Here is a 25,829-nt window from a genome sequence, read left to right as displayed (position 1 = left end):
TTTGATCTGTTTCATGGGAGAGCTGTGTGTGACTGGAATAGAAAGGAGTTGGTTCCCTTCACTTCTGCACCTAATTGCAAACCCTGTCCTGTGATGACAGGAGCAAGGAGGCATCGTGGGTGTCTACTCTGAGTCTGATTGGACTTTGAGAAGCAGCTCTGACCCCAGACATGGGGATTGCAAAGTGTTTTCCATCCACCCAGCCAGGAGGGCTGCAGGAACCCTCACCTGTGGGACCCTGGGCTGCTGGGCAGGGCTGGCTCTGCAGAGCACTCAGAAATCTGTCTGTCCAGGCAGTGTCTGTCTGTCTTCACAGTGCTGCTTCCTGCAGGGAACACATCTTCTCTGTGCAATTCAGTGAGCTGCTTGAAATTTTTGTATTGCTTGTGTCCTTGTAAGCTTGGAGATTACATTCCTCCTATTGCTACAAGTTGTTGGAACCCAAATTTAGTGGCTTTGGGACATTCTGCAAGGCTGTTTTACCTGGAGGCTTGGAAAAGGGGGCAGATTTGAAGGTGAAAATGACACAGAATTGGTACATCCTAGGTGTGGTAAATAGGAAAGGCAACCCAATCCTTAATGTTGAGATATATGAAGTAAAAGCCATCTGAGTGCAGATGGCTTTTACTACTACAGAGAAGTAAGAGACAATGCAGAGAGATTATGAAAAAATCCCACTTCTTCCAGGAGGTGAAGAAGATGGATGAGCATTTAAGGAAATATTAATTTAAATTTTACTTTGGCTTGTTCCTAACTTGGCATTTGTGACTGAAATAAAGGCTAGAGTATTATTAGCTGTAAACATGCTGGGGTTTTTTTCCTGTAGAATAGTCAAAGAAAATCATTATGCAATAATTATGCCAGAATAGGCTATACTGCTGGAGCTTCATGGAAAATCTCCTTGTGTTGACAAGTTCACTGGCTGCCAAATAGACACAGAGGCCCTGGAGTTATTGCTGCCTCTTTCTGCTGCAGTGTGTCCCACAGGGGATTTCACAGATGAGGACTGAGAACATGAAGTGGATTTAAAAATCCTTTATTTTTTAAACTGTGGGAGAACTGAGTAAGGAGCCTGATGTTTTCCTATTAATTTAAGATTTCAATTTTTCCACTGAAGAATAAAATCCTTGTTTCTCTGACCAGGCCAAGAGACCTGCTGCAGTGAAGCACTCTTGGCTGCGGGCTCTGGCAGCTGCTGGAGCTGCAGGCTCGGTGGGTGCAGGTTTGCAGTGGTGGCAGCTGGGCCTGGGGACCACAGAGGGATGGGAAAAGGGCCAAGATGACCCTCCAAGAGAGACCCTGATCCCTCCAAGAACCCCAAAGCAGAAATGGCTCCTCTGTGTCATATTTGGCTGCTTTTATGTGCTAAGGTTCCTCCCAGTGTGGATAGGAGAGTCTGGTCAGACAGAGAGAGAAAGCTAAGTGAGCTTTCCCATGAATTGTTCTGGGGGGTTTTAGGGAGGCAGAGAGAAAGAATGGTAAACAGTCTGCAGGTGGTTTTTTGAATAAGTTGTTTTTCTCATAAGATGTTTACCAAGGGGTGTCTTCTTAATTAGCCAATCATGTGAAATGTGTTGATTAAATGACCAGTCAGGTCCACCTGAGCAGGATATAAAAGAAGGATTCCAATAAACTAGGGCCTCTAGCCTCTTAGCCTTGTGATCTAGAGTCTGTGTCATTTATTATCCATTCCTGACTCAAGGTGACGTCCCACACCTTGATTTCCTGCGTGTTCCTTATGGGCCTCCAGGCAAGTGAGGGGTCACTGACATTCTGGCCCTGGAGGCTTTCTCTGGCCTGAACAAGGGGAAACCTGCAGGGGACAGGGCTGCCAGCACATGTACAGCCCTGTGAGAATAGAACATGTGCTGAGGCATACGTAAAAATCAGATTGGTCCCTCTCACCTGGCATTTTTCCTCAGTGCTGTTTTCCATCTGTATCTGTAAAGCTGTGATTGTGTTTTTCGAGTTATTTCAATCAGAAAGTGTGAGTAAAGTCATACTGGATAGCACGAGAAAAGATAGGGTTTTTTCCCCAGGAGGATGAACAGAGTCCATGTATGACATAAATCCACTGAGACACAAATCTTCGTGTCAGAAAACCAAATGGGTGTCTCTGTTGTCATCTCCCTTTACGCACCATGTGCAATGGAATTCCTGCTGAATGGACCATTACTGAGCCTTGTGTTAACACATTCCAGAGCAAGGGAGGTCTGTGCATCACAGCAGCAGGGATGAATGCATTGACAGGTGCCCAGGGAAATGAAGTGGCAGCAGCTCCTGAGATTAGCCTGCTTGCAAGTTCACTTTCATTGCTCAGAAGCACCTTCCTCTGCTCTTCTGCATCTGGAGGGCTTGGGAACTGGGTGGGCTGTTAGTGAGCACAGGTTTCATGGAGAAAGCATGGAAAAGTCAGGAAAGCTGCTGCGGCCATTCTGTGTCTTACTTTCTCTTATATCTTCAGTTTTCTGTTCTCTTTAGGGAAAACAGCAGGGGGGTATTTTGAGGGATCCCTAAGAGTTTTCTACCACCTGTGACTTAGAAACACTGCTGAAAATTCAACCTCTTTAACTTTCTTCTAATCATACTTGGGCTGCTGAGATGTGAATGATGGTGAAGAGCTAAGGTAGGACAGATTTCCTCAGAAAAATCTTCCTTGGGAAAGTGGCAGATTGTCAGGAACTCAAGACCCCATCCTGGGCTCTGTTGCAAATCTGCCTCAGAGTTTCCCAGCAACAGCCACACGTTGCCAAGAACATTTGAAAATAAGGCTTCAGTTATAGTTTCCTGATCTCCCGAATTGTCTGGCAGTAAGCTCTGCTGAAAGCACCACCTGTGCACAGGCAGGGACGGCCCTGCAGGTGCCCTGTGAGCTCCCAGGCAGCTCTGGGCCTGACCTGTAACATCTGGAGCCCATCCCCAGCTCTCACTGACAGCTGTGCCCAGCACTGCTGCCACTGTGACAGACACTCCTGTTCCTGGGTGTTCAAACACAGCTCCTGCCCAGCCACCCTCACAGAGTGACCCAGGCAAGCTTGAGCTTCTGGGGCTCTGCATGGCAAATGTGAACAGGCTTCGGGAGTTCTCTCCTGCAGTTTTTTGTTCTAAAGTGTTGCTTGGCTACAAGTCTTTCTTTGCATTTGTAGGCTCACATAAAAAACTAAATTGACTTCTCTGGTAGTGCTGGCTGCTGAAAGAATATATTGCTTTACAACTAGGAGTCTGAAAATTAAAATGTTCTCTAAGGCTTTGCTTCCTTGCCACTTAGCCTGTTCAAATATCTGTGCCATCCTTTAAATCAAATCTACTCATAAATGGCAACTGGAATAATTGATGCAGAAAATCACAGAGACAGAATTCTGTATTTATTGTTTGTTTTTTCAGTGGCATGGCCATTGCTAGTTTTAGTGGACTTGATAGCAGTTCTTCCAAGTGAACTCTGTAACATAACCACATTATGGCTTCTTGCTCTCATTAGCCTAACTTTGCCATCCCAGTTGTTCAACATGGGCTCTCTAAAGAATTAGTTCATTTCTGTCAGTGATCTGGTGGGCAGTGAGGAGGCAAAGCCCAGAACACACCGAGATGGCCATGTCTGGTTTCTGCTTGACTAACTGGGGCTGGTCAAGGAGCAGGGGAAAAGATTTCTGCCAGGAAATGATGAGAGTTGTACTGCTGTAGTTTGAATAATTTATCCAATATGCCTGAGTGTAGCTGTGGCTCTTGTTTGCTGACAGTCAAATAGCAGCCTATAAGCCCTGAACTATTTATTTGGCACTTATTGGGGTGTGGGGAGTTAGCTTCCCCTCTAATCCTTGTCCTCACTACCAGTCCTGCAGGAACAGCTCACCCATTCTGATGCAGCCTGGAAACAGAGGGTTGGTCTGGCTGGATCTCTCACAGCCTCCTCTCATCAGGCTGGGGTCACCAATCCTTCCTGCAGTGCCCCAGAAATAGAAAATAGAAGTTGTCATAAAAGATGGATCCACCTCAAAGCCATCACACAGAGTTTTCATATATCTGCCAAGGTTTTAATGAAAAATTCATAGTTTTGATTTTGCTGACCACTGTTCTTTGGTCATATCCTGATCTGAATATATGATTCCTGATTAGTTGTGTCCTTTAACTGAGCTTCCAATTAAACTCACATTTAAAAATTCAGCAGTCAATTTCAAAAAGGCTGGGTTTAGTTAAATGAAAAAGGTGTCAAAGGAGCTGTATTAAAGGCATTCCAGCTACATTCTGAATGAAAACAGGTGTCATGTTTTCCTGAATATTAACTTTGATTAAATCCTTGACTCCAACAAAACTTCTCTGAATCATTCTACTATAGCTTAACTACTTTCTGCTGGAAATAATGTAGGTGTCCCACTTCTGATGCAGTAGCTAATTAGGTTAACAGCCCTAAACATGTATTAGACTGTAATTAAAAATTAGGCCATACTACCCACAACAAACTAGAGACATATCTGGGCTGCAGAAAAGTTTGCTTTTTATTCTGCACCTCTCTGGAGCATGAGTGGATTTTACAATGCAGAGGGAAGAAAGAGTACATTAGTCCTTCCCCTACCCTTTTTCTACTATCTAGTACAATTTCAAGTGGCTCTTAAAAAAAAAAAAAAACTTACTTGAATAAAAGGTTGTAGCTTTCAGGTCATGCTCACCTCTTCTAAAACACTTGGATTTTATATTGTGTCTGACTGGCTCAGTTGTGTGGAACAAGGAGGGCAGTCTGAAACTGGGGAGATTTCTAAATATGTTCAACAGTTTAAACTCCACAGTGATACAGAAATAGTGGATGGTGCTATTTTTCCAAGATTTTCTGGATTTTTAGAAATTGTTGTTTACCCTTTTTTGGATATTTGTATCTCCTAGGGGTAGAGACTTAATTTAAAGAATTGAGCTTGTACACTTGTTTACCTAATTACAAGAGACAGGTTCCTTGTGTTATCTCAGATTCTTTCAAATCATTCTTTGCAAGTCTCTCACCTTTACCTGAAGAAGGATTAGGACATGAATATGGGTATTTTTGGCAGTATTTCTCTGGAACTATTGCCAGCACACAGCAGAATTTTGGTACCCTTATGAAACCTCTGGTCTGTGTGTCTCTGAATTTATTTAAGAAGTATCTGTGGAGCCTCTGTCCTTGGAGAAATGCAGAACCTGAGCAGACAAGCCCAAAGCAACCTGATCTGCCTCTGAAGTTTGTCCTGCTCTTGTGTGGGACATTGCATCTCCAGGGGTCCTGGCTGCTGTAAATTATTCTGTGCCACTAAATTCAACAGCTCAGGGCATAACCTTGCAAGAGTTTCCTTTCAAGCTCTTTCCTTTCAAACTTCTTCGAGTTCAGAACAGGTTCATCCCCTGAAGCAGGAAATGAAGGAAAATACATCAATCTTATATGTTTATAAATGATACAACTATAATTCTAATTTGGATAGCAAGAAACATGCTCCCAGTGTATCATGTATTTTCCCTTATGAATTTCTGGGGTTTACTACTGTTCTTCAAGCTCTAAGCATTCCTTGAAAGACAAAGTGCTCAGAAACCAGCAAAAATCACTTATGCTCTGTCTAGTAAGTGAGGAGGAAAAACAGTTCAGGATCTGGGGAGGGTTTTACTTGCTCCAAGTCTACTCAGTTGCTCTCTGAAATGGTGCTTGAATATGCTGGATGAAATGAGCATGCTGGATGCAGCCCTGAGTGATGTGGATGGGCTCTGAGGGCAGCTTTCCAGCCCATGTGGCTGACATGGATAATGTGCCTGTCTCTTCCAATGAGCAGCACAGTGTGGAGAATCCAGTAGCTGCAGGAAAACAGACTGAGAGCATGTGCCAAGAGGATTGTAAGATGGCCTGTTAAGTGCTGAGAACATCGTTGGGAGTGTGCCTCGTTGAAAAGATCTGATTCAGCTGGCACTTGTTTCCAGCTCCAGCAGCATGTCTGGAAACAGAAAGCTGCTGTGAGTCAAAGCAGGGATTTGGGCAGATAGGGGCAGGGAGGAGAGAGCACCCATCTGCTGGAGCTGTCAGCAGCACTGTGTGAGGCTCCCCAGGGCTGTCCACGCACAGGAGCTGCTGGGTGGGAGCTTTGAGGCAAAGCCAGATGGCTGCAGTTGCTTGCAAGAAGGTTGATCTGCCAAATAACTTTTTACATCTGTAATGTGTGAAAAGGGATCAGCCCTTGACTTCAAAGTAACAGAGTGTTTGTCACGCTGCCTGATACATTTCTGGGTTTTTTGCTGGCTTTTTGCTTCTCAGACAGCAGAGTTTGCTATAGCCATCCTGCACACAGATCTCGAGGTACCTGTGCTTAATCTGGAGCTGCCTAGCTAGCAGTCCTGCCACTGCAAGTGGTGGGGATGTGGTGCTATTTAGATTGGCAGCAAACACAGAGTTCAGAGTTATGTGTATCTGGCTGAGCTCCAAATGGATAATTACATTCTGCCTGCCTAAAATTCCCCCGTACAGCTTTTTGAAATCCACGGCTCAAAGTTGTTTTTTATAATGTTGCTATCTGCTCTTAATCAGTAACTACCTTCCACTCTACAGGCAACTCCATTTCAGTGACAAGTGAGGTGACCTTGTATGCATTGTAGTGTCCCCATCATCAATTGCAAAGCCACGGTAAAAAACTGAACTTTTTCCTGCATGCTTCATCCCAGCTGCTGTCTCCCCAATGATATGTTTCTTGTACTATGTACTTGTAAAGTAGTTGCCTCTAGTTTACCTAAAAATTAATTTTTCAAAGTTCTTCTATCACACTTACTTTCTGCTGGTTTTGCAATAAGTCTTTTACCTTTTCTTGGTTTTTATAATTTTTTTCATCATGTGCAAAAAAAAACATCACTGTCCTGTACCTTTTGTATTTAAAGTGACCCAAAATTCAGTGATGAGAAAGAGATTATTCCAGATGTGGACACCCCCTGCAGAAGTTTCCATGCATCTAAAATCTGGCCATAATGTTGAGTTGTGCCATTCAATCAGATATTATGAAGTAGTACAGAAGTAGGTGGATCAGTATCAGCACCATCTCTGTTGTAGGAGATATTGTCATCTCAGGGATTGGTCCATCCACAGGGTCCACAAATTCCATTTTCCCATTTCCAGGGCCCTCTGAAAGCTGATCTTGGAGTGCTTACCACACAAAGCTCAGAAGTGGGTAGTGCCAGGTGTGGGTATTGAAGGCTGAAATTATACAAGTTCTCCTATCTGTAACTGGAATCAAGCAGATACTTGAGTTCATCCGGTTTGTACTTTTTTAGACTTGCCACCATTCAGTAAACATCATTTTAGCTCTGTTCCTCATGTAAGGTATGTGCTTGGGAGTGATTAAAAATGTTAAGTTGTGCAGGTTGGTCTTCACGTAATTCTTGTGGAAAATGTATTTTGATGCCATTTCCATCCTTTGTCCTGCAGCCTCCCCTAAAAAGGAAAAAAAATGCAGACTTGTTTTAGGAGAGTATGTTCCTCACTAGGAACATACACGGACAAAACATGTGCAGCACATTGGAGAGTTGCAAATTTGTTCTCAGACTTCACAAGGAACCTCCCACTTAGAGATCTGTTGTAAAAAAAGGAATCTGTGATGTTCTTGCTAATAACACTGTCTTCCATGTTTCAGTAACCTGTTTATTCTCTGAGTTTTGAAAAAAACAACAAAACAAACAAATACTTGAGCAGAGCAAGTTCTAAAGCCTGGTTTAGGGCAGGAGTATCAGCCACTGCAGAATATCACAGCTACACTTGTATTGTGGCCATTCTTTCAGGGGAAATTGCTGGTGCTCAAACTCCCACACTGTTTACTTGTTTCTGAGAGTGTATTTCTGCCACAGGCAGTCCTGTATAGCAGATTACATGATTTAATATTTTTCAGGAGTTGTAATAACGAGGCGAGTAGGACTGTCCAACATGGAGCATCTTCCATTTCAACCAGTAGGTGAAGCTGAGGAGATTTATTGGAAAGAAATACTGCCTTCCTGCCATTAATAAAACTAAAGGGTTTGGGTAGTGCTGCACAGTTATTTCTCCCTGTGAATTTACGAGGGCATTTGGGGAGAGCTGTTTTTCTTGCCCATGCTCCCTCTCCCTTGCAGTGAGTGATGGCTGTGCCGCGCTGGCTGCGAGGCGAGCAGAGAGCAAACAGTTCATAAATGGAACTGCCTCCAGGAGAGCTCTAATGCAGGGAGCAGCCAGGGTGGGCAGGCTGTAAAACAAGTGCATGGCCACTTAAAGAGTTGTCTGTGCTCTGTTTGTACCTCGCTGATACAGACTGAGTGGAAATATTTTCAGTAGAGAAATATCTCTGAGTCTTGGGCTCATCTCCAGTGTGCCCTGTCAGTCACCTGTGCCTGTCCTGGTCATCTCTGCTGTGCTGCACAGGGGAAAAAATCCCTGAATCTGTGCTGGGAACAACTCATAAACTTGTAAAATCACATATCTAGTTCTATTATTCCATGCACACTGTATAAAAGGAAAGATTGCTACTATTTTTAGTTTGTTTCTTAACACTGTATAGCTCAGAGAGGAAGTTTGTTTAGTTTCTATGGCTCAAGAAGGGCACCTTCTAAATTCATTAGGAAAAAAAAGGGAAAGTTTTTAATAAATTTGTTCAAAATCTAATCTAGAAGAAAAGTGTCCCTTTTCCCACTAAAATCTGTAGATATTTTTCCTCTAAGGGCAACAAGATAAATATATTGTTTTCACTAAAACACTCATTTCTAATAAATGGCACTGACCTACTTTAGTACTGTTACACGTGTAATTGGGGCAAAATAATGTGGTAATCTTTCTCTAAATATGGGAGTGTCCTGCAAAGCTAAAACATGTAAACATAGGGAAAAAAATTGGAAATAGAACCCTGAATCCCCATTGTCTGCCTGCTGTTTGCCTTTAAATATTGTGCTGTTCAAATTATAGCTGTGAACTTGTGAGCCTCAGAGACTTGTAAAATACTCAGCTGATGTGGGAAAACCCAACATATTCTTCACAGTTCTACCTTTTTACAAGCAATAGTTTGATGTGAAATCCTCTTGGGATGAGTGTAAAACTGGGACAGTTGTTTCTGAATTTTTGTCCTTGCCTGTGACAGTAACAGTCATATTTCTGTTTGCAAAATGGGTGGTTCATTTACATCACCAACTCTTTACAATGACTACCTGGTTAATGATTGCAAAACAGACAGAGGGCTTTAAAAGAACTGGTAAATTCTTTTTTATCCTCATCTTATAGTGATTAGAACCAGAATCATTTGATAGGGCACCATTTAATATTTGACCTCTCTGCCTGTTTTCTCATGCTGTCACAAGTCACCAGTTCACTTGTGTCCTGAGTGATTAGCTGGGGTTGTGCAACCTCCCTGTCTTGCCTCTGCACTGAAAACATCTCTAAAAGGCATTTCTTTTTGTAACCTTAGCATCTGTGTTGCTGTTCTTTGTGTAGCAGCCACCTATTTGGAGCACACTGTGTGACAGACCTCGAGGAGAACTGCCTCATGTAGTACCACTAATCCCAAGAACCATCATCACCTCTTGGAAATGTCAGCAAAAGGTGGAACTTGTTACACAATAGTCTTGAAATTGGTTCTGCTCCTTTGAAATTTCTGTAGGAAATCACCCTGCTGTGTCTATATAAACCTGTGTTTTATGTGATTAAGCAAAATTTGTTTTAGGAGAGATCTCTGCTTTATTTCTTTCTGTTGTGAAATCAAGAATTCTATCAAGTGCATACTTAATATAGGAACAATTTGATAAAAGTACTGGTAAGTGTGGCAATGGGAAAGTATGCAATCTCATGTCTCAGCTATAAATGCAGGAACATTGAGAGTCCATTTTTAAAAACAGCTCACTTTTCTCTTAGCAGTGAGAGCACAGCTCCTTGGTAGCAATTATCCCTGTGAACAAGGTTCCTAAAGTGTATGCATTGCCTTTTGTGCCAGTGTTCCGTGAAAAAGTTGCTGAGATATTACAGATGTGCCAGACTGTTGTGTAATGGCAAGGGTGACCAATGTGACCTGGGGGCTTTGTCCAAGGGGAACTTACTTCTGAAAATAATTTCTTTTGTAGAATTCACATGGTACAGTAACAAACCATATCTTGAGGCACTGCAGTGCGCTGAAGAATGAAAAGATGGTGCACTGGGTACAGAAATAGATGATTTTGCCAAGAGACTTTGTCTTCTAATGCTAAGAAAAACAATAAAACCATTGTGAACCTTCCAGTTTAGACTGGTGTAATAGTAACTGCAGATTGCTGTGGTTATCTTATAACCATCACCCACTGAAGCAGTGATCACAGTTATTGTTCTTGGAAGGACTTGCAAATGTCACACCTCTTATTGCAGGTAATGGAACTCCCAGCACCCCCTGGTATTTATAACTGCACTCTGTGCTCATGTAGTGAGAAAGGACACAGGGATCAACACCCACAACACTCAAGTTAGAGAAAATAATTAAGGAATAGAAGAGAAGAAAGAACACAATTTGTTGAAATTTGTGAAGTTGTTGAATCTGTCTCTGAATTTAGAGGAAAAGAAGTTCCACTGTTTGCAGCAGGTCAGCTGGGCTTGCATAAGATAACAAATGAGTATAATTCCAGGAAGTTATACTGACAGATTTCCAAGTTCATAGCACTCCCTACTCAAAGCAAAGCTGTAAAAAATTATGGTTTCCACCATCCACTTCTGGGTTGTAGCTAAACTCAGCTCACTTAATAGCTGGAGAAGATGACTGAGTCGAGTGCCACGTGTAACATCAGGCTGTAATCAGCTTCAGTGTGAAGATATAAATTGCAATCCAGTGCTTTTAAAAGTAAGAAAAGTCAGTTTGAAATCACTGTGGTAATGCACAAGTAGACTGCTCTGGCAAAACCACAACCTTTGGCAGTGGCACAGAAGCTCTTTCACACACTCTGGGACCAGTTGTAACACTTCAGAATTTGTGAGGAAGACTTGGCTGAAAGTCTCTCTTGTGTCAGCAGTATAAGCAAGAAGAGGATGATAAGAACTTTTTTTCTTTGACTCAAGAACTGGCTCATGACCTAATGTGATTTCAGTAAAATTACTGTATGTAAAAAGTCAGCCTGGAAGTGAAGTCATTTATACATGAGACTCAAAGAGCATTTATGTTATTAATGCTTTTGGTTGTTTGACTTTGAATGTCATCTGGTTTTGATTATAATTAAATGAATTGAGTACTTTGAATAACCAGTCTTTTCGTTTGTAACAGAAATTAGCCACCCTCAAACTTTAAAGGCAAACAAAAAATATTTGCTGGTTTTGTTCAAACAAACCCTGGCTACAAATCATCAGAGTGACTGTGTGCTTCATGTTCTGCTCTTTAAATGCATACTAATTAAAACCTGAAATTTTTGCCAGTGTTTATGACAGTATAAAGTCCTACAACTAAACAAATATCTCACAAAACAGAAGAACAAAACAGGTTTTAATGAGTTAGAATTTAAAGTCTTAAAATTTAGAATTAAGAAAATAATATCAGAAAAGATGTTTGGATTGGTTTGTTTGGGTTTTTGTCATTTAATGCAAATTTTCAGAATGTCTTCTCAGTCTGATACTTATCATTCTGCTTTAAAAACATATTTCAGACTTGAGCAATCTTAAGCAAAATTCTAATTTCTTCATTTCCATTGTTTAAGTAGTAATTAACAACAAATATAATGATAATATTGTCTCAGATGTTGCAACCAGATGTAAGTGAAGTTCAGGTTTGGAATTAGATGTATTTAATTCATTTTAGGTTCAGCCTTAACCTCAGTTGCTGTTCTGGTATCACTTGGATTCCATTCTGGGATCAATCAACTGTTTGGTCATTGTCATGATTATTTTGCATTCACATAAATGACTGCACAAGTCATTTATTGCAAAGCAGCAAAAAAGTAAGCCTAGGGAGCCTTCAGAAGGACAGAGGCTTGTATTTGCTGCTTACCTTAAGGTTTCATGTGAGCAGAAAGAAAAATATGCCAATGTTTGCTCTTCATTTCCTTATCAGAGATTTTGTGATAAACTTTACTTGAAATATAGGGTTTGAGCATTGATTGGGAGGGGAAGTTTGAATTTCCAGAGATTCTGGCAAGGCAGTATCTGTACCCAGCTCTGTTGGGATAACTCTGTTAGGCCCCAGGCAGTTATGGCATGGAAGACTTGCTTCCTTCAGCCCATTTTTTTGGCCTTGCCTAATTTTATAAAATAACTACACTGCTGAATAACAAAGAGGTGTTTCATCAGGTCTGACCCAGTTCTGCTTCCTAATTCTGGTATTTACATATCATCACTGTGTTCTCTAAATGCAGCCTGCATGAATCAAATAAAATAATTTTTCTGAATTTTTCTAGATCTCAAATTTTTAATGTACTTTTGGGTCTCTGCCTATGCTGCCTCACTGCAGTACATCTGAAATTCTGCTAAGATGTAGTTTCTGACATGAAAGGGTTAATTTCTCTTGCTTCAGTTATGTATTTTTCTATGGGGATGAGATGTGACGTTTGCCAAAATTACTTAATAATCCCTGTTTCCTTGCAAAAGCTCTGGCTTGAGTCACCTTGCAGTACAAACATAAGCTCTTTTTGTCTCCATGGAACATTGCCTGTAGGCCACTTCTCCCTGATTTCTTGCTTTAGAAAGAGCCAGAATAGCTGGACTAGTTTTAGGCACCTGCAGTAATTTGCAGTGTGAGTGCATCAGTGTTTGCCTCCCACCCCGTCCTCTCCCACTCCCCCATCAGAGCTGGCTGCCTGTCAAGTGACTCATTTTCTCTGGAATAAGGTGACATTTCCTAAGGTTAATGTTGCAACTCTATGACCTGACAGATGGAGGAGCAAGAAAGATCAGAGATAGGGATAGGATAAACTGGTTTTTGTAGGAAAACCAGCCTTGACTGGGCATACTGTAAATTTTGGCCTTTTAGATTTTATTAATAGGGGTTTGGGCAGAAACACCCTGCCAACAAGTGAATTTTTGTATTATGCTCTTTTGTGGTCTTATAAAATAGTTTCTGTCATATTATCCTGTTTTATCTATCCAGTTTATTTAAATACAAAAACAAAAAATGTTTATCCTAGTTAACCTAGCCTGGGAGAGGATGGCAGTATAGAAGGAGAGATAGGATAGAAAGGAATTTTACTAATGTTATTAAAAGGGAATAAATGCTTCCAAGGAGCATTTTGCAATTACATATGATTATGCATTTTTATTCTCAGAATAGAGAAATTTGTGGGAGTGTTCAAGGCCAAGGAGACCTGTGAGCAAGAAGGGGGGATCAGTTTCCTGTGTCCAGGTTAACCTGTGTCCATCCTGCAGTGCTGGCATGGCTCTCTCAGGTCTCCAGGTGTTCTCCATGTGTGCACAACTGCCCAACAGGGCTTTTCTGGACTGACATGATTTTCATGTCATTCTTTCAAAAATGCCTGAAAATAACTGTTCCAGAGAGAGCCAGAGCAAGTTTCTGCTGGGTGCACATTGTCACACCTGTGCCACCAGCCCAGGTGTCACTGGACATTGCTCCAACAATGCTCTGTGATTAGGTCATGATTAAGCTTTCCCTTGGTCTTTGATTGACATGCAACTGTGCCCCAGTGAATTGGCAGTCTTTTTAGCTTTTCTGGTTTTTCTTTCCATTTCATATAAATAAGTAACCATTCTCTTTGAGGCACTTTAATATTCAGATTTGGAGAACTGAAATTAGAGTCAGCACATTCTGACAAAAACATAGATGCATAAAAGGTTTTTACATATAAAGGATCTTCTGGTCAGTTTCCAGTTTTTCATTTTTTTCTGCTTCCTTTTGGAATTTTTCAGCATTGCTGAGTTCCCACATGAACATCTGCAACATAATTTTCAGCCTAAGTGCTTTATAATCATACACACTATAAATATTAGATTGTCTTTTAGAGGCCACTTCACTTTGATTTTGAATATTAAGTGGAACAAACAAAAAAAAATTATTATTCAGACAATTGCTCTAATTTTGGTGTCCTCATTTCTGGGCTAAAATGCAACTAAATTCTGCTGTTGCTGGAGTTTGAAATACATGGTCTTCTAATTAAGTAGTGTGCAGGGTCACTCAGCTGGAGGCAGAGGCATGCATTGGATAACAGGTATTGGTTTCCTTTCTAATAGCAAACTCAAAGGACTTCTAAATGGGCAGATGAGACCACAGGGAACATTTCCCAGTCCCAGAAAATGCTGCTCATGTGATTTATTTAGAAAAACAAGAGACAGCTGTGCAAAAAGCCCCACCCAGACATGGATATTGGGCAGGAAGCATTTATTTGCAGTTTACTGAATAAACCTTTTCTGATTAAACAGGCTTCCAGTACAGTGGGTCTAAAGCTGCCTCACTTTGCCCTACCAAAATCTTGCCTTGCCTCCCCAGTCTGTCTCTCTGTGCTTCCTTTCCCCAGGATCTGGGTGAGGATGGCTTCTCACAGTGCTGCTGGTGGCCAGGGTTGTGTCCTCCAAAGGTGACTCTGCTCCAGCTGAGTTGCTGCAGTTGAGTTAATGCTCAATTGATTGGGAGGGCTTATTGCAGTCTGTCACTCCTACTCCCAGAATGTGCTGGGCCCAAAATTCCTTACTACCTTTAAAATCCTTAAAGATGGACTTTTCTCAGCCATGGAGAGATGGTAAGAATTGTAGAACCCTGAGGGTGCTGTTTGCTGTTTTCTCTAATTATTGGTTTGTATAGATAAGGCAGGTTCCCCACATGCGGAACACTATCAAGATATTTTCGCTCCTACATTACCTGTAGATCAAGAAGGCCTCAAACAACACAAGTCCCCTCTAAGTCTTTATTCCATTATTCCAAAATTTTTATTTTATTTCCTAATTGAAAGCAGCAGCAACTTTTCTTCATGTTGACCCAGATGGATGATGCAGCATCCAGAGCTGCAGATTTGTGTCCTGTGAGCTGAATGAGTGAGAGGCACTGTAGCACACTCATCTTTTCATTTCTTGATTTGGTTTTTGTTTTTTTTCTGATAACCAGGTTATGGAAAGAATGGAGATGAAGTTTTCTAGAGCTCAGGAAGGAGTTAAGTCTGGAATATTTTTACTTTTTCTTTATGAATTACTCTTTCTTCTGTAAGCAAAGAAAGAATTGTATGTTTGCCTGTATTTAAGACTTCATCTGGAGGCAGTTTCCAAAGGCCAGTGGTATAGGCTGTAATACAGTTTTATTTAGGCCAATGTATGTTCATGTGGCATAGAAAATTTTTTAATATTATTTAAAGTGAACCATAAGAGATTCTGTATCATGTCTCTTATGTTTCTTAGATAAGATAGTAAAGGATAGACATGAAGGTATTGCTCTAAATCCAAATGTTTTTCAGAAAACATTTGGATTTAGAGCAGTGCCTTCATGTTTATCCTCAAAACAATATCCATACCAAGATGTGTAGTTCTGACTATTTCTTAAAATGGCCTCACTTCTCAGTCTCACTTCTGCACTGGCCTGAGCCTGCAGTCTTCTCTCTGCAACTATGTTTACTTATTTGAAAATATACATGCACATAAAATATTTTTAGGAATCCACTGCCAAAGCCTGGCAGGAAGAAAAGCCAGAGGAAAAGTCAGGACAAGCACAGCCCTGGCTGCTGTTTCCATCCTATGTCTCCAAGTATCACCCTGCCTTTTTGGGCTTTGTAAGGGCTCTGTGCAAGTGTCATTTTCCAGTGTCTCCTCAGCTGAAAATGTGAGCTGGCCAAATGCAATCCCTGCCTTGAAAGGTGGCAGAAGCTGCCTCTGCCTACACTTGTGAAAAGTACAGTGGGCCCAAATGCAATAATAGCCCACTGTAGTTCTTGAGCGTGCTGGCAGCAGTGCTATTCCTTGCAGCAAGCCAGATAATTTTAGTCTAACTCTCTATTTAAATGAGCACATCATGTGGGAGACCTGAGCAAGCTCCTTATTCACAGAATGAAGTTAACACAGCATCCAGCATTACTGTTTGCAAGCTGGAAACTTCCCTCTTGAATAATATTTGATAATCATCCTTGTCTGCATGACCTGTATGTCAGCATATGCTGAGAGCACATCTATTTTGAAACCAGCCTTAATAACACAGCTGCAGCCCTGCAGAAGGGAGAGCTGCCTGAACATGCCTTGCACTGCTCAGCTACAGCAAAGTTCTGCATCCAGCACTGAAATCTGGGCTCAGCAAAGAGCCTTTTAATTAACCTATTATTGCAAGGGTTTGGGGTTTATTCCCCAAGGAAAGAGCATCTAAGACAGAGAAAATGTGTCAGTCTAATACAGCAATTGAACAGTGAAGCTCTGTGGTCTGACGTCTTAGATTTATGAAAAGCTCTTTTCTATTTATCCCCCACAAACACAACCTTGGACTGAAAAGCATTATATAATTGTTAATCCATAATACATTTCTCTTGTCAGTTGAATGACAACAGTCTGCACTGACTAAGATTTTTGAATGAAGTCATTTTTTGGAGCTCCTTTTTCATTAGAGCAATTTTCTTTAATTCTGCAAGTATTATAGCTCTACTATAAAATGCTGCAGGATCATTTTAGGCTGTGGTCTGTATCCTGCTAATCAATACAACTGCATTCTTCATTCTTCCCAATCTCCTTTCCTTTTCCCATTAGTCTTAACTACATGATTCTCTCTCTGAACTGTGACAGAGGAAGAATTTCTGTACAGTATCACCAAAAATCAAAGAGCTTTCCAGCAGATAATTGCAAAGCAGATAAAGAAGCTTGTGGCTGAAATTTCTATAATACTCAGTTCACTTGGTAATGTTTATCTCCCTGGTCAAGCCTTCCTCAGAATGGCTCTTTTGAATGGATGCTGCATCATCCATATGGGGCAACAAGAACAGTTGCTTGCTGCTTTCAATTATGAAATAAAATTAAAATTTTGGAATAATGGAATAAAGCCTTAGAGGGGACCTGTGTTATTTGAGACCTTCTTGATTTACAGATAATGTAGAAGTGAAAATATCAGGTCAAAACATGGAATCATTTACTTAGTTATAGTTCTTGATAATGCACACTCCTGAGAGCAAATGCTACCACTGCACTTTCTCACTGATTTTCAAACATAAGCTCCACCATGTCTGAAATTTTGCCCTGAAGTTCCAAAACCTAGCTTTTTAAAACAAGGCGCAGATCTTGTCTTTCTTTGATGTCTCTGTTTTGTATCTCTACCTTCTGAATTTGTTTTTACATATCCCTGTGAGCAGGGTTGTTTTTCATTTAATGTGGATCCCTTTAATAAACAGCACGAGGCATGATTGTCTAAAACTTGTTTTGCATATGCAGGAGAGGCAGGACTCCTTTCTGCAGCCTTTTAAGTTTGGGATGCAGAGATCTGCAGCTGAGCCTGTTATTTGGAAGAAATGAGGCAACCTCAAAAGAGAGAAAATTGTTTTCTTATTGCTGACTTTTGGGTGAGCTTTCTCCTACAGTTAACAATACCTTTTTTTCTATACAAGAGTCTTCAAAAGAGAGATAGCATTTGAAAAAATGCTTGTAAATTATATGTCACAACCTGTCCTTCCCTGCTAATAGCATCAGCATAGCTCTCTAATGCAGTCTGTTCCTGTCACATAGGAGAGAAATTTTCTCTAGTATTGGATGAGATGAAGCAATCGCAGGGAGAATGCTCATTACATGGGCTAGCTATGAAAAATTGAGAAGAACTTTTTCAGTGTCCACACAAGGGTGCAAAAGGAAACCACCATCAGTGCTCTGTTGCAGCATCCCTTTTCCAATAAAGGGGAGTATTTCCTGAATACTTTTTGCTGGCTTCCAATTGCAGTACTCACAACTAGAAGATAAATCATTTGGGGATAAAAATGCCAAATTTTGTCTGCTGCATCCCGGGGTGTATAGTGCTATCTTCCCTCTGGTTTCTTGTTAAGTTCTTAAAAAGAAAGTTCACAAATTGCATAAAAATGCCTAGTTTCCCATTATCATATGACATATATAAAATAATTTTAAAATAAACAATGGCCTGCCTGAGAAAGCTTGAGACAGGTAAGTATAAGGTAATTCATCTGGGACATGCAGATCTGTCTGTACAGGTCAGAATCCACACTTGGAAACAACTTGCCACAAAGGTGATTCCCTTTGTCTCTGCCAACTCAGTGTGCCTCTCAGCTCTTCCAACAAAAGGAATACATAATTATCCTGTTCCTCTCTTTTTTCAAATGTGTTCATGTGTTGGGAATTTAGCTGCTAGAAAAATGGAAAAGTACAAAACCATGGCTAATTCCAAGTCCTGCACCTGCTCAGATAGCAGTGTCCTTGGGCCTAGCTGTGGTATAATAACAAACAGTGAAAGAGACATGAGAAAATAGAGATGTAATCCCTAAGGAATGAAGATGAGTTAATGCTATAGTTTAACCAATAGATTGCTTAGCTTACAGAATATTCATAAGCTTATTATTTGCTGTATAAGTGTTTGATACTTTCTTCAATAAACTGGACCAGAAAGACCTGAGGGACCGGGACCGGACCGGACCCAAAGGGCCTGTGATGAACCAACTGGTGTCCTGGTCCCCTTCCTTCAACATTCATGTGCCCTGGATACATTATGTGATAAATACAGGCACGGGCTCTCTGTGAAAGTTTATCACAGTGCAGGCTAAATCACAGTGACTTCACAGATGTGTAGGACAGAAATGTAGTACAGTCCTACCAATGATGAAAGTTTCATTGATTAAATACAGGAAGAAGAAAATAAAAGAGGCTTTCAAAACATGAATGGGGGCCTTGGTTTTTATAAGGTAGAATTAACAGCTGCTTATTGCAGTGAATACATTACTGATGTGATATGCAAAATCCCCTTTAGGAGACAGGCTTGTCAATAGCTTTTCACAAACAGGAACTTTTTCATGGCACCATTAGGCAAAAAGTGTCCCTTCCAGAAATAGCACATGCACTCTTTTAGTTAATAGAAGATGGATATTTTAATCCACATGCAAGTGACAAAGAAAAATTGTTTCCTCACATTGTTCCTCTGAACTGGCTGATGACACAAGTTACCAAATGGCACTCCAGAATCTGCAGAAAGAGTGTGCCAGTGCTCCTTTTGTTCCAAAGAAATTCTCTTTTCTCAATAGCTGCCTGATGACATTGTGAATGTTACCATTTTAATTTTTAATGGCTGTCAAAGGGGAGCTCAGGCAAGGCTGCAATAGCTTAAAATGTGCCAGCAATGGAAAAAGCACCTGTTGTAATCACTATGCTGAAGTGGAATAGGTGGCAAATCCCAAACAAGATGGTGTTGGAAAAGTCTGCATCACCTTGATGTTTCTCTTTCAGAATATGGATTGTGGTGCTGAAGCCTCACTAACCAGATGAAAGCAAGCCAGCTACTTTTGTAAAAGTATGTTGAAAAAAATCCACACTTGATGGGTTCTTTCAATGCTATCTCTGTGAAAATATAAATCAAACAAGTGTGTAAAATGTTCTAGATTTACAGAGAATGGATTTTAAGATGCTTTTTCAGAAATAGTTGGGATAAACACATTAAATATATTGCCAAAGGGGAGCAATATGTTTTGTAGATTTCCTGCCATACAGAAGATGGCATAACACAACAAACTTCCAGCAAGCTGGAATATTCTTGTGAGTTGTCTGAACTATAGAAAATTGTCATTTTACAGAAGGATGTATTTGAGTTCTTTCTTCTTTTCTGTTAGGTGATTTGCTACACTGATGGCACATTTAGTATCCTTTACGTTTTTAGTGATCTGAAATTAAAAGTTTTATTTGTTTCTGCTGCTTTTTCACTCTCAGCCCTGAAGTTCACAGCTCAGGAAAGCCATAATCTTGCTGCTTTGATTATGCATGCAGTTGTGTAATTCCCCCCACAGAGCACTTGCTTGGTTCTGTGTGGTTTTATGAGGAATCTCTACATTTCCTGCAACACATTCAGTTTCCTGATGGCTGCAATTGGCCTCTCTTCATGGATATGGCACTGTTTGACCACTGCCTTTCAAAGACAATCAGAGGAGGGCTGAATTCCAAACTGAATAAAACTAAGTCATTTCATTAATTCATTTGTACAGTAAGAAATTTGTTAAGATGGAGTGCAGAGAGACCCTCTCTTGAATGTCAAGCAGGCTTGCCTAATTGTGATTTGTAAAGCTTTAGAAAAAGTTTCCCAGGGGAAGTTGTGGAAGACATGGTTCTATTATGTCTAAAGCTGCCTTAATTAATCTTGTCTGCTTTTATTTTTAGCAATATGCCTGAAATTATTGCTTTTTTCATTTATAAAGTCTAAGGAATTTCAATCTACCTTGGTGTATCTCAGATACAGAATGAGGTGCTCTGATAGGTAGTGAGTGACTCTGTCACCTGCAACTTAGATGAAGATATATATATAGATATATATAGATATATATAGATATATATATGTGTAATGTGGTTAAAGATGTATGTAGTACAGTATGTATCTGGGTCACTTTTCCATCCACTGCTCAGACCTTAATTTAAACTGAAATCAGCTGGGGAGTTGATTGCTCAGAAGAAGAGCAAGGTGGCAGAATTTTCCAGGTGTCCATCCCTTAACCTAGAAAATATAAGCTGCATCATTTCCCTACAGTGTTTCCACTGAGTACTCACTGTGTGGTTTTGGTAACCACCAACAATGGAATTTCTGCCTTTTCATTATAAAATCCTTCAGCACCACAGTTTAAAGATTAGACTGTGAGACCATGGCTCTAAGTTAGTATATGTTGAATATAACTTTGATTTCAGTCAAATACTTGTTATTTGCCCACTGGCAGAATAGTTTTCTCTTCTTCCAAGACTCAAACATACACATATTTTTGAATATGATTAAGGATTTGGTATTTTTCTAAAGAAGGTCACATACTCTGTATTTCCACCAGCCTAACTTAGGTGGATTCAGTTCACATGTTTTGTTCAGTGGAACCTTGAAGCTGCACAAGGCCAGTACCTTTTATTTTTGGTTTGCTTTTGCACATTTAGTGCCTTGTCATGGTATGGCAGTTTCCAGCTCTCAAACTCACACTGTTTGAGTGAGATTTTGCTGTGTTCAGATTGGGCATTGCAGAAGCTACTCTTGTGTGGCTGGAGCCCAAGCATCACACCTGCAGCTGTGAATGTGTGAGCAAACCAGGAGACAAATTTTCAGTGATAATAGGATTAGCATTGGGAGATTTAATTCCTTTATCTCTCCAACCCATAAAACATCCATTGTTTTAGTGCTGGCTGGGATTTTCCTTTCGAATCAGATTTCTTTGAAGACTTTGGAAAACTGTTACCTGTGTGTGAATGTGATTAAGCTGATGCTGCAGCTCTTTATTATCTGAGCTATTAAGATTCAAAACCTGAACCAGTCCTGCTATAAGTAAGAATGAACAGGAAAAGTATTGTAAGAAAGTCAGACATTTTAAGAAAAATGCCTGAATAGATTTGGTGGCACTTTACAATTTGAAAAATAGGATACAAGATTCATGATGGAAAAGTCGATGTTCACCACTGTTAAATTGGCTTTATCTCTGTCAATTTGCTGTTCTAAGACACAGAAAATAGATTTTAGATATTTTTTCCATCCCCAGAGACAGAAATAGATTTTCTCATATTGAAGATTTTGTTTTGTCTTTTATTCTCTGCATTCTCTACAGAAGTCCTGAGATCGAAGAACATGCACTGCGCTGAGCAGGAGAATTGTCTTTGTGTTAAACCTCAGCTTGCAAAACATGAAGGGGGTTTTCTACCAGAGTGGAATTGGATGTCAGCATTGCCATGCATTTGTCTTCTTTCAGGCTGCCCTCCCTGCTGAGGATGGCTTTGTCTGTGGACTCGGCTCGGCACCGCTGGCAGCCACGGGGAGCTCTCGGTCCCTGCCAGGCTCTGTCAGAATCAGCACCTCTGCTGCCTTCTGCCGCAGCCAAACCAAAACTCTGCCTAAACACACGGAGGATTGTGCTGCCTGACAATGGGAGACAGTGCAAAGACTGGAAACAAGCTCCTACAGTTTATTCTAGAAACGGGATACAGACCACAAAGTACACATGGGTCACTTTTTTGCCACGAAATCTTCTGAGACAGTTCCACAGGTAAAAAAAACTCATTCAATGTAGGCACACCGAGTTTGTGGTGATTGGAGTGCCCCATGTGCCCCATGGGCACAGCTGTGAGCAGCACTGACAGCAATGAGCCAGGGAGTGCCCAGGGGCACTGAGCACCCACCAAAGGGAGCAGAGGGCACACAGGGGCAGGGCATCAACAGGAGGGGATAAAAGGCTGGGTTGAAGAACAAGAAAGGGCAAATGTTTGCAGGCTTCTGAATTGACATGATGTTACTCTGTAGGGCAGATCCTTGCAGCCTTCTGAAGTGATGTGATGGTGCTCTGTATGGGTTGAATGTTGGAGAATTTTGCTTGAAGGAAAGAGGCCATGAAAATGTACAGCTGATGGAAAAGTAAAAGGCAGCTGTAAGCAGCTAATTCTCAAGCCTGTTTTCCAGGCATGTTTCTGTAAACAGCAAGAGTTCTCAAGCCTGTCTTCAATAACAAGTAAATACCTTGTCCTTGGATAAAGTATGGGAAAGCAAAAGTAACAGACATGGAGGTTTTGAGAACCTTTCATATCAGGGTGAGAACACAAATCTTGGTTTCAATAACAAACCACAGGTATTGAAAACAAAAGGAGGGGTTAGTGTTTGATCTGTAAGCAATGATGAGCTCGGGTTTTGCAATATGTATGAACTTAATTAACACCGTTATAAAAATGTGCATGGTTGATCAATAAATTGGAGTTCGATGCTGATCAATTAGGATGGGTCGACTCCCTTCACTTCATCAGTTGAAGCTTTCTGAAATTGTATAATGATGCTTTGTGTATCATGGCTGTCTCAACTGCAATAATTCAATGATTCTTGAGATTCAAGAACTCTCTCTGAAACTGTGATATTTGACTGTGATGGAGAAGGGCTGCTTTTGTAATTGCAACTGTACTAAAATTTAGGTGATGATAATTTGTAACAAAATGGCACACATTTGACACTGAAATAGTGGATTAAAGCAAGCAAGGGAGTGATTAACCACTGCTGTGATCAGCTTTTTAATTGAATGCTGCAACAGTTCTCTTTGTAAAAAAATCAAGTTTTTATTTAAAAATCCTTCTGGTTTTGTGTTGCATAAACCTCTGTTTTTTAGAACACAAAATGAATTTATTGGATGTATTGAGACACCTCTGAAGTTTTGTAGATTTCAGCAGCTCAATTTTGAAATATTTTTAATGTTACAAAGTGAGAGTCTACCAATGTAGAAATAGTAAATATGTATATGCAAGTGCAAGGTCAGGTTTCTTTCCAAGTCCTGGTTTAAAATTATGTTAACATCCCCCCCACCACCCCCAGCATAAAGAATCAAGTCAAAAAGGACTTTATTCCAGGGAACCACCATCACAATAAAGAGAAATGGAAGTTGTATATCCATCTCTAGCTTTGAAATTTTAATTCTGAATACTAGATTGGCCCATTCCTAATTCAACCTGCCATATGCAGAATCCTTCATGGATTCCTGATGGGTACGTTTCTATAAATTCCTTGGTTATTTTTTAAGTTTTGTTTGGCCTTTGTTTAATTTTGTACTTATTTTCAAGACTGAGAGGCCATTAAAGACCTTGGAGATCCCACAGACAAATATTGTTTCCAACATGTGAGAAAACTGGAGCTAGCTATAATAGTATGAAAATGTATGTCACAAGCTCTTCTGAAGAAAAAAATTTGCATCTGGGTTAAGCAGCTGATTAATTTGTTCTGGAGAAGGGAAAAACAGGGTAGAAGAGTGAAATTATTCATGTTCCTTTGACACAGAATGGGGGTTGTTCATTAAGGAATGGATACATTCTAATTTCTGACTACTTTTAATTTATTTTATACCTTTTCAGGCTGGGTAATCTTTACTTTTTCTTTCTGGTGGTTCTGAACTGGTTCCCACAAGTGGAAGTCTTCCACAGGGAGATTACCATGCTGCCTCTGCTCCTGGTGCTGCTTTTCAGCATGAGTAAGGATGCTGTTGAAGACTACAGAAAATACCAGTATGACAAGACAATAAACTTCACTAAAACCAGGGTATATGACAAGTAAGTAAACTAAATCAATTATTTGTTTCCTTGCTTCTGTTGTGATAGAAACTGCTCGTCTGATTTTACAGTAACTCCCTCACTGACCTTTCAGAATACTCTAAGTTTGGAAGAACCATTACAAAACATTTTTTCTACCTTTAAAAATGCCTTATTTATCTTACTTAAATCATCTCAATATCACTGAGGCTTTGTTTCATATCACAACAGCATGTGCTGATACATGCAGGTTTTCATTTCAAGTTTTCAGAGCAGCTCCTCAACACACACAAATTCCTCTCCTGATAGCAGCAGGATCTGCAGGATAAATGGAACTTACTCGAGTCTGGAACAGAAAACTGGGGTTGTACAGAAACCGGAACAAAGTCTTTCAGATGTCTTACAATAAAGCCAGTAATACAGAAATTAATGATCAACTACATTCAAGGTGAATCATATAATAATATTCAAGAGATGAAAAAGCAGGAAGGAAAATCACATAATAATCAGGAGATAAAAAAGTTTTAGGACTTCCAGCAAGCAGAGAGATCAATACAAGCCAGCTTGGCTTTGGAGCTGGTGCAACACTGTGGGAAGCTGTTTGCTCAGGACTGACTCAGAAGGAAGAAATCATTTCACTGCAATTCTTGTTGCAACATTTCGGTTTCATCAGAGTTTCTTGTCCAAGTACTAACTTGAGACTGCTTACCTTGTCGCTACATCGTGAAGCAAACAGGAGTTTTCATTTAAAATAAGCTTAAATATTTGTGTGCTTTCCTTTTTTCACCTGCTCTTAAGCCCAAGCCACAGAGAAAAAAATTGCTATGGTTTGCATACATGTCATTAGCTCTTGTGGAAATTAGCCTTCATCTGTGCTGACATATTTATGTGTCAGAGGAAGAAGGATCCAAGGCACCTAGGTGAGAGAGGAAGGTTTGGGGTCTGTTGGGGAGAAGGATCTGGCTGAGGGGCAATCCAGGTACATTGCATTTACACTTGCTTCTGTCTCTGTCTGATTCCTCTGGCTACAAAATCAGAGTTTACTTAGCTTGGGGGAATGGGGGTTGGTTGGTTGTTTGTTTAATAATAATCAATCTTATGGTCATGAAAACAAACAATAGATAGAGGAAGTACAAGAGAAATGCTGTCTGCTCTGAGGCTGGTAGCAATCCTTTGTTGACATCTGGGACACGGAGCTCTGCCCATTACCTTTGAGCTTCCTGGCAACTCCCAGGGCTATAAAGTGATCGTGGAGCTGCTGGAGTGACCTGTGAACATCGTGTGTGCGTGTTCAGCTCCGCCACAGCTCTGTGTTAAAGCACAGACATTCACACGGGCACAGGAGGGAAATGGTCTGAGCAGGGCCCCCAGGCATCTGCTGGCAGGAAGAACAGAACATTCAGGATGCTTTTGGCAGAGGTGAGGTGCAGCTGCCCCAGCAGGATCTAGGAGCTGGTGCAGCTGAGTCAGGATGATCCCTGGCCCTGGCTACGTGGAGGAGGCAGCCCTGGGATTCAGACAGCTCAACTCTTCTCTTCACCATCTGGGAGTTCATTTGGACTACTGAGCTCTTCTGACTTCATTGGTTTTCAACTTGGAGCTACTTTTTGAAAGAAAAACAAGATGTCAAGGAAAAGTTTTCCAGGCTGCTTCTCTAGGATGACATGGAAAAAACATTTTTTCAAGGAAACCTGCTGCCAATGTGGTGCTTCAGACACTGAAATCCAAAATGAGGAGCTGGAGAACAGAGGAAAAGTAA

The 25,829-nt window shown here is 40.7% G+C and overlaps 1 protein-coding gene across 1 annotated transcript in view; it reads left to right on the top strand.

The window, feature by feature from the left end:
* ATP10B (ATPase phospholipid transporting 10B (putative)) overlaps positions 1-25,829 on the top strand; it is a 166,596-nt gene that overhangs the window by 97,883 nt on the left and 42,884 nt on the right. The window contains exons 2-3 of the mRNA XM_064724842.1: positions 21,766-22,059; positions 23,897-24,091. Coding sequence (XP_064580912.1) covers positions 21,785-22,059; positions 23,897-24,091 — 470 coding nt within the window. The 5' untranslated portion in view covers positions 21,766-21,784. The remainder of the gene's footprint in view (positions 1-21,765; positions 22,060-23,896; positions 24,092-25,829) is intronic.

The sequence above is a fragment of the Zonotrichia leucophrys genome, chromosome 13 (assembly GCF_028769735.1).
Source record: "Zonotrichia leucophrys gambelii isolate GWCS_2022_RI chromosome 13, RI_Zleu_2.0, whole genome shotgun sequence".
NCBI classification, from domain to species: Eukaryota; Metazoa; Chordata; class Aves; order Passeriformes; family Passerellidae; genus Zonotrichia; species Zonotrichia leucophrys.
This window is presented reverse-complemented; position numbering and strand designations above follow the sequence as displayed.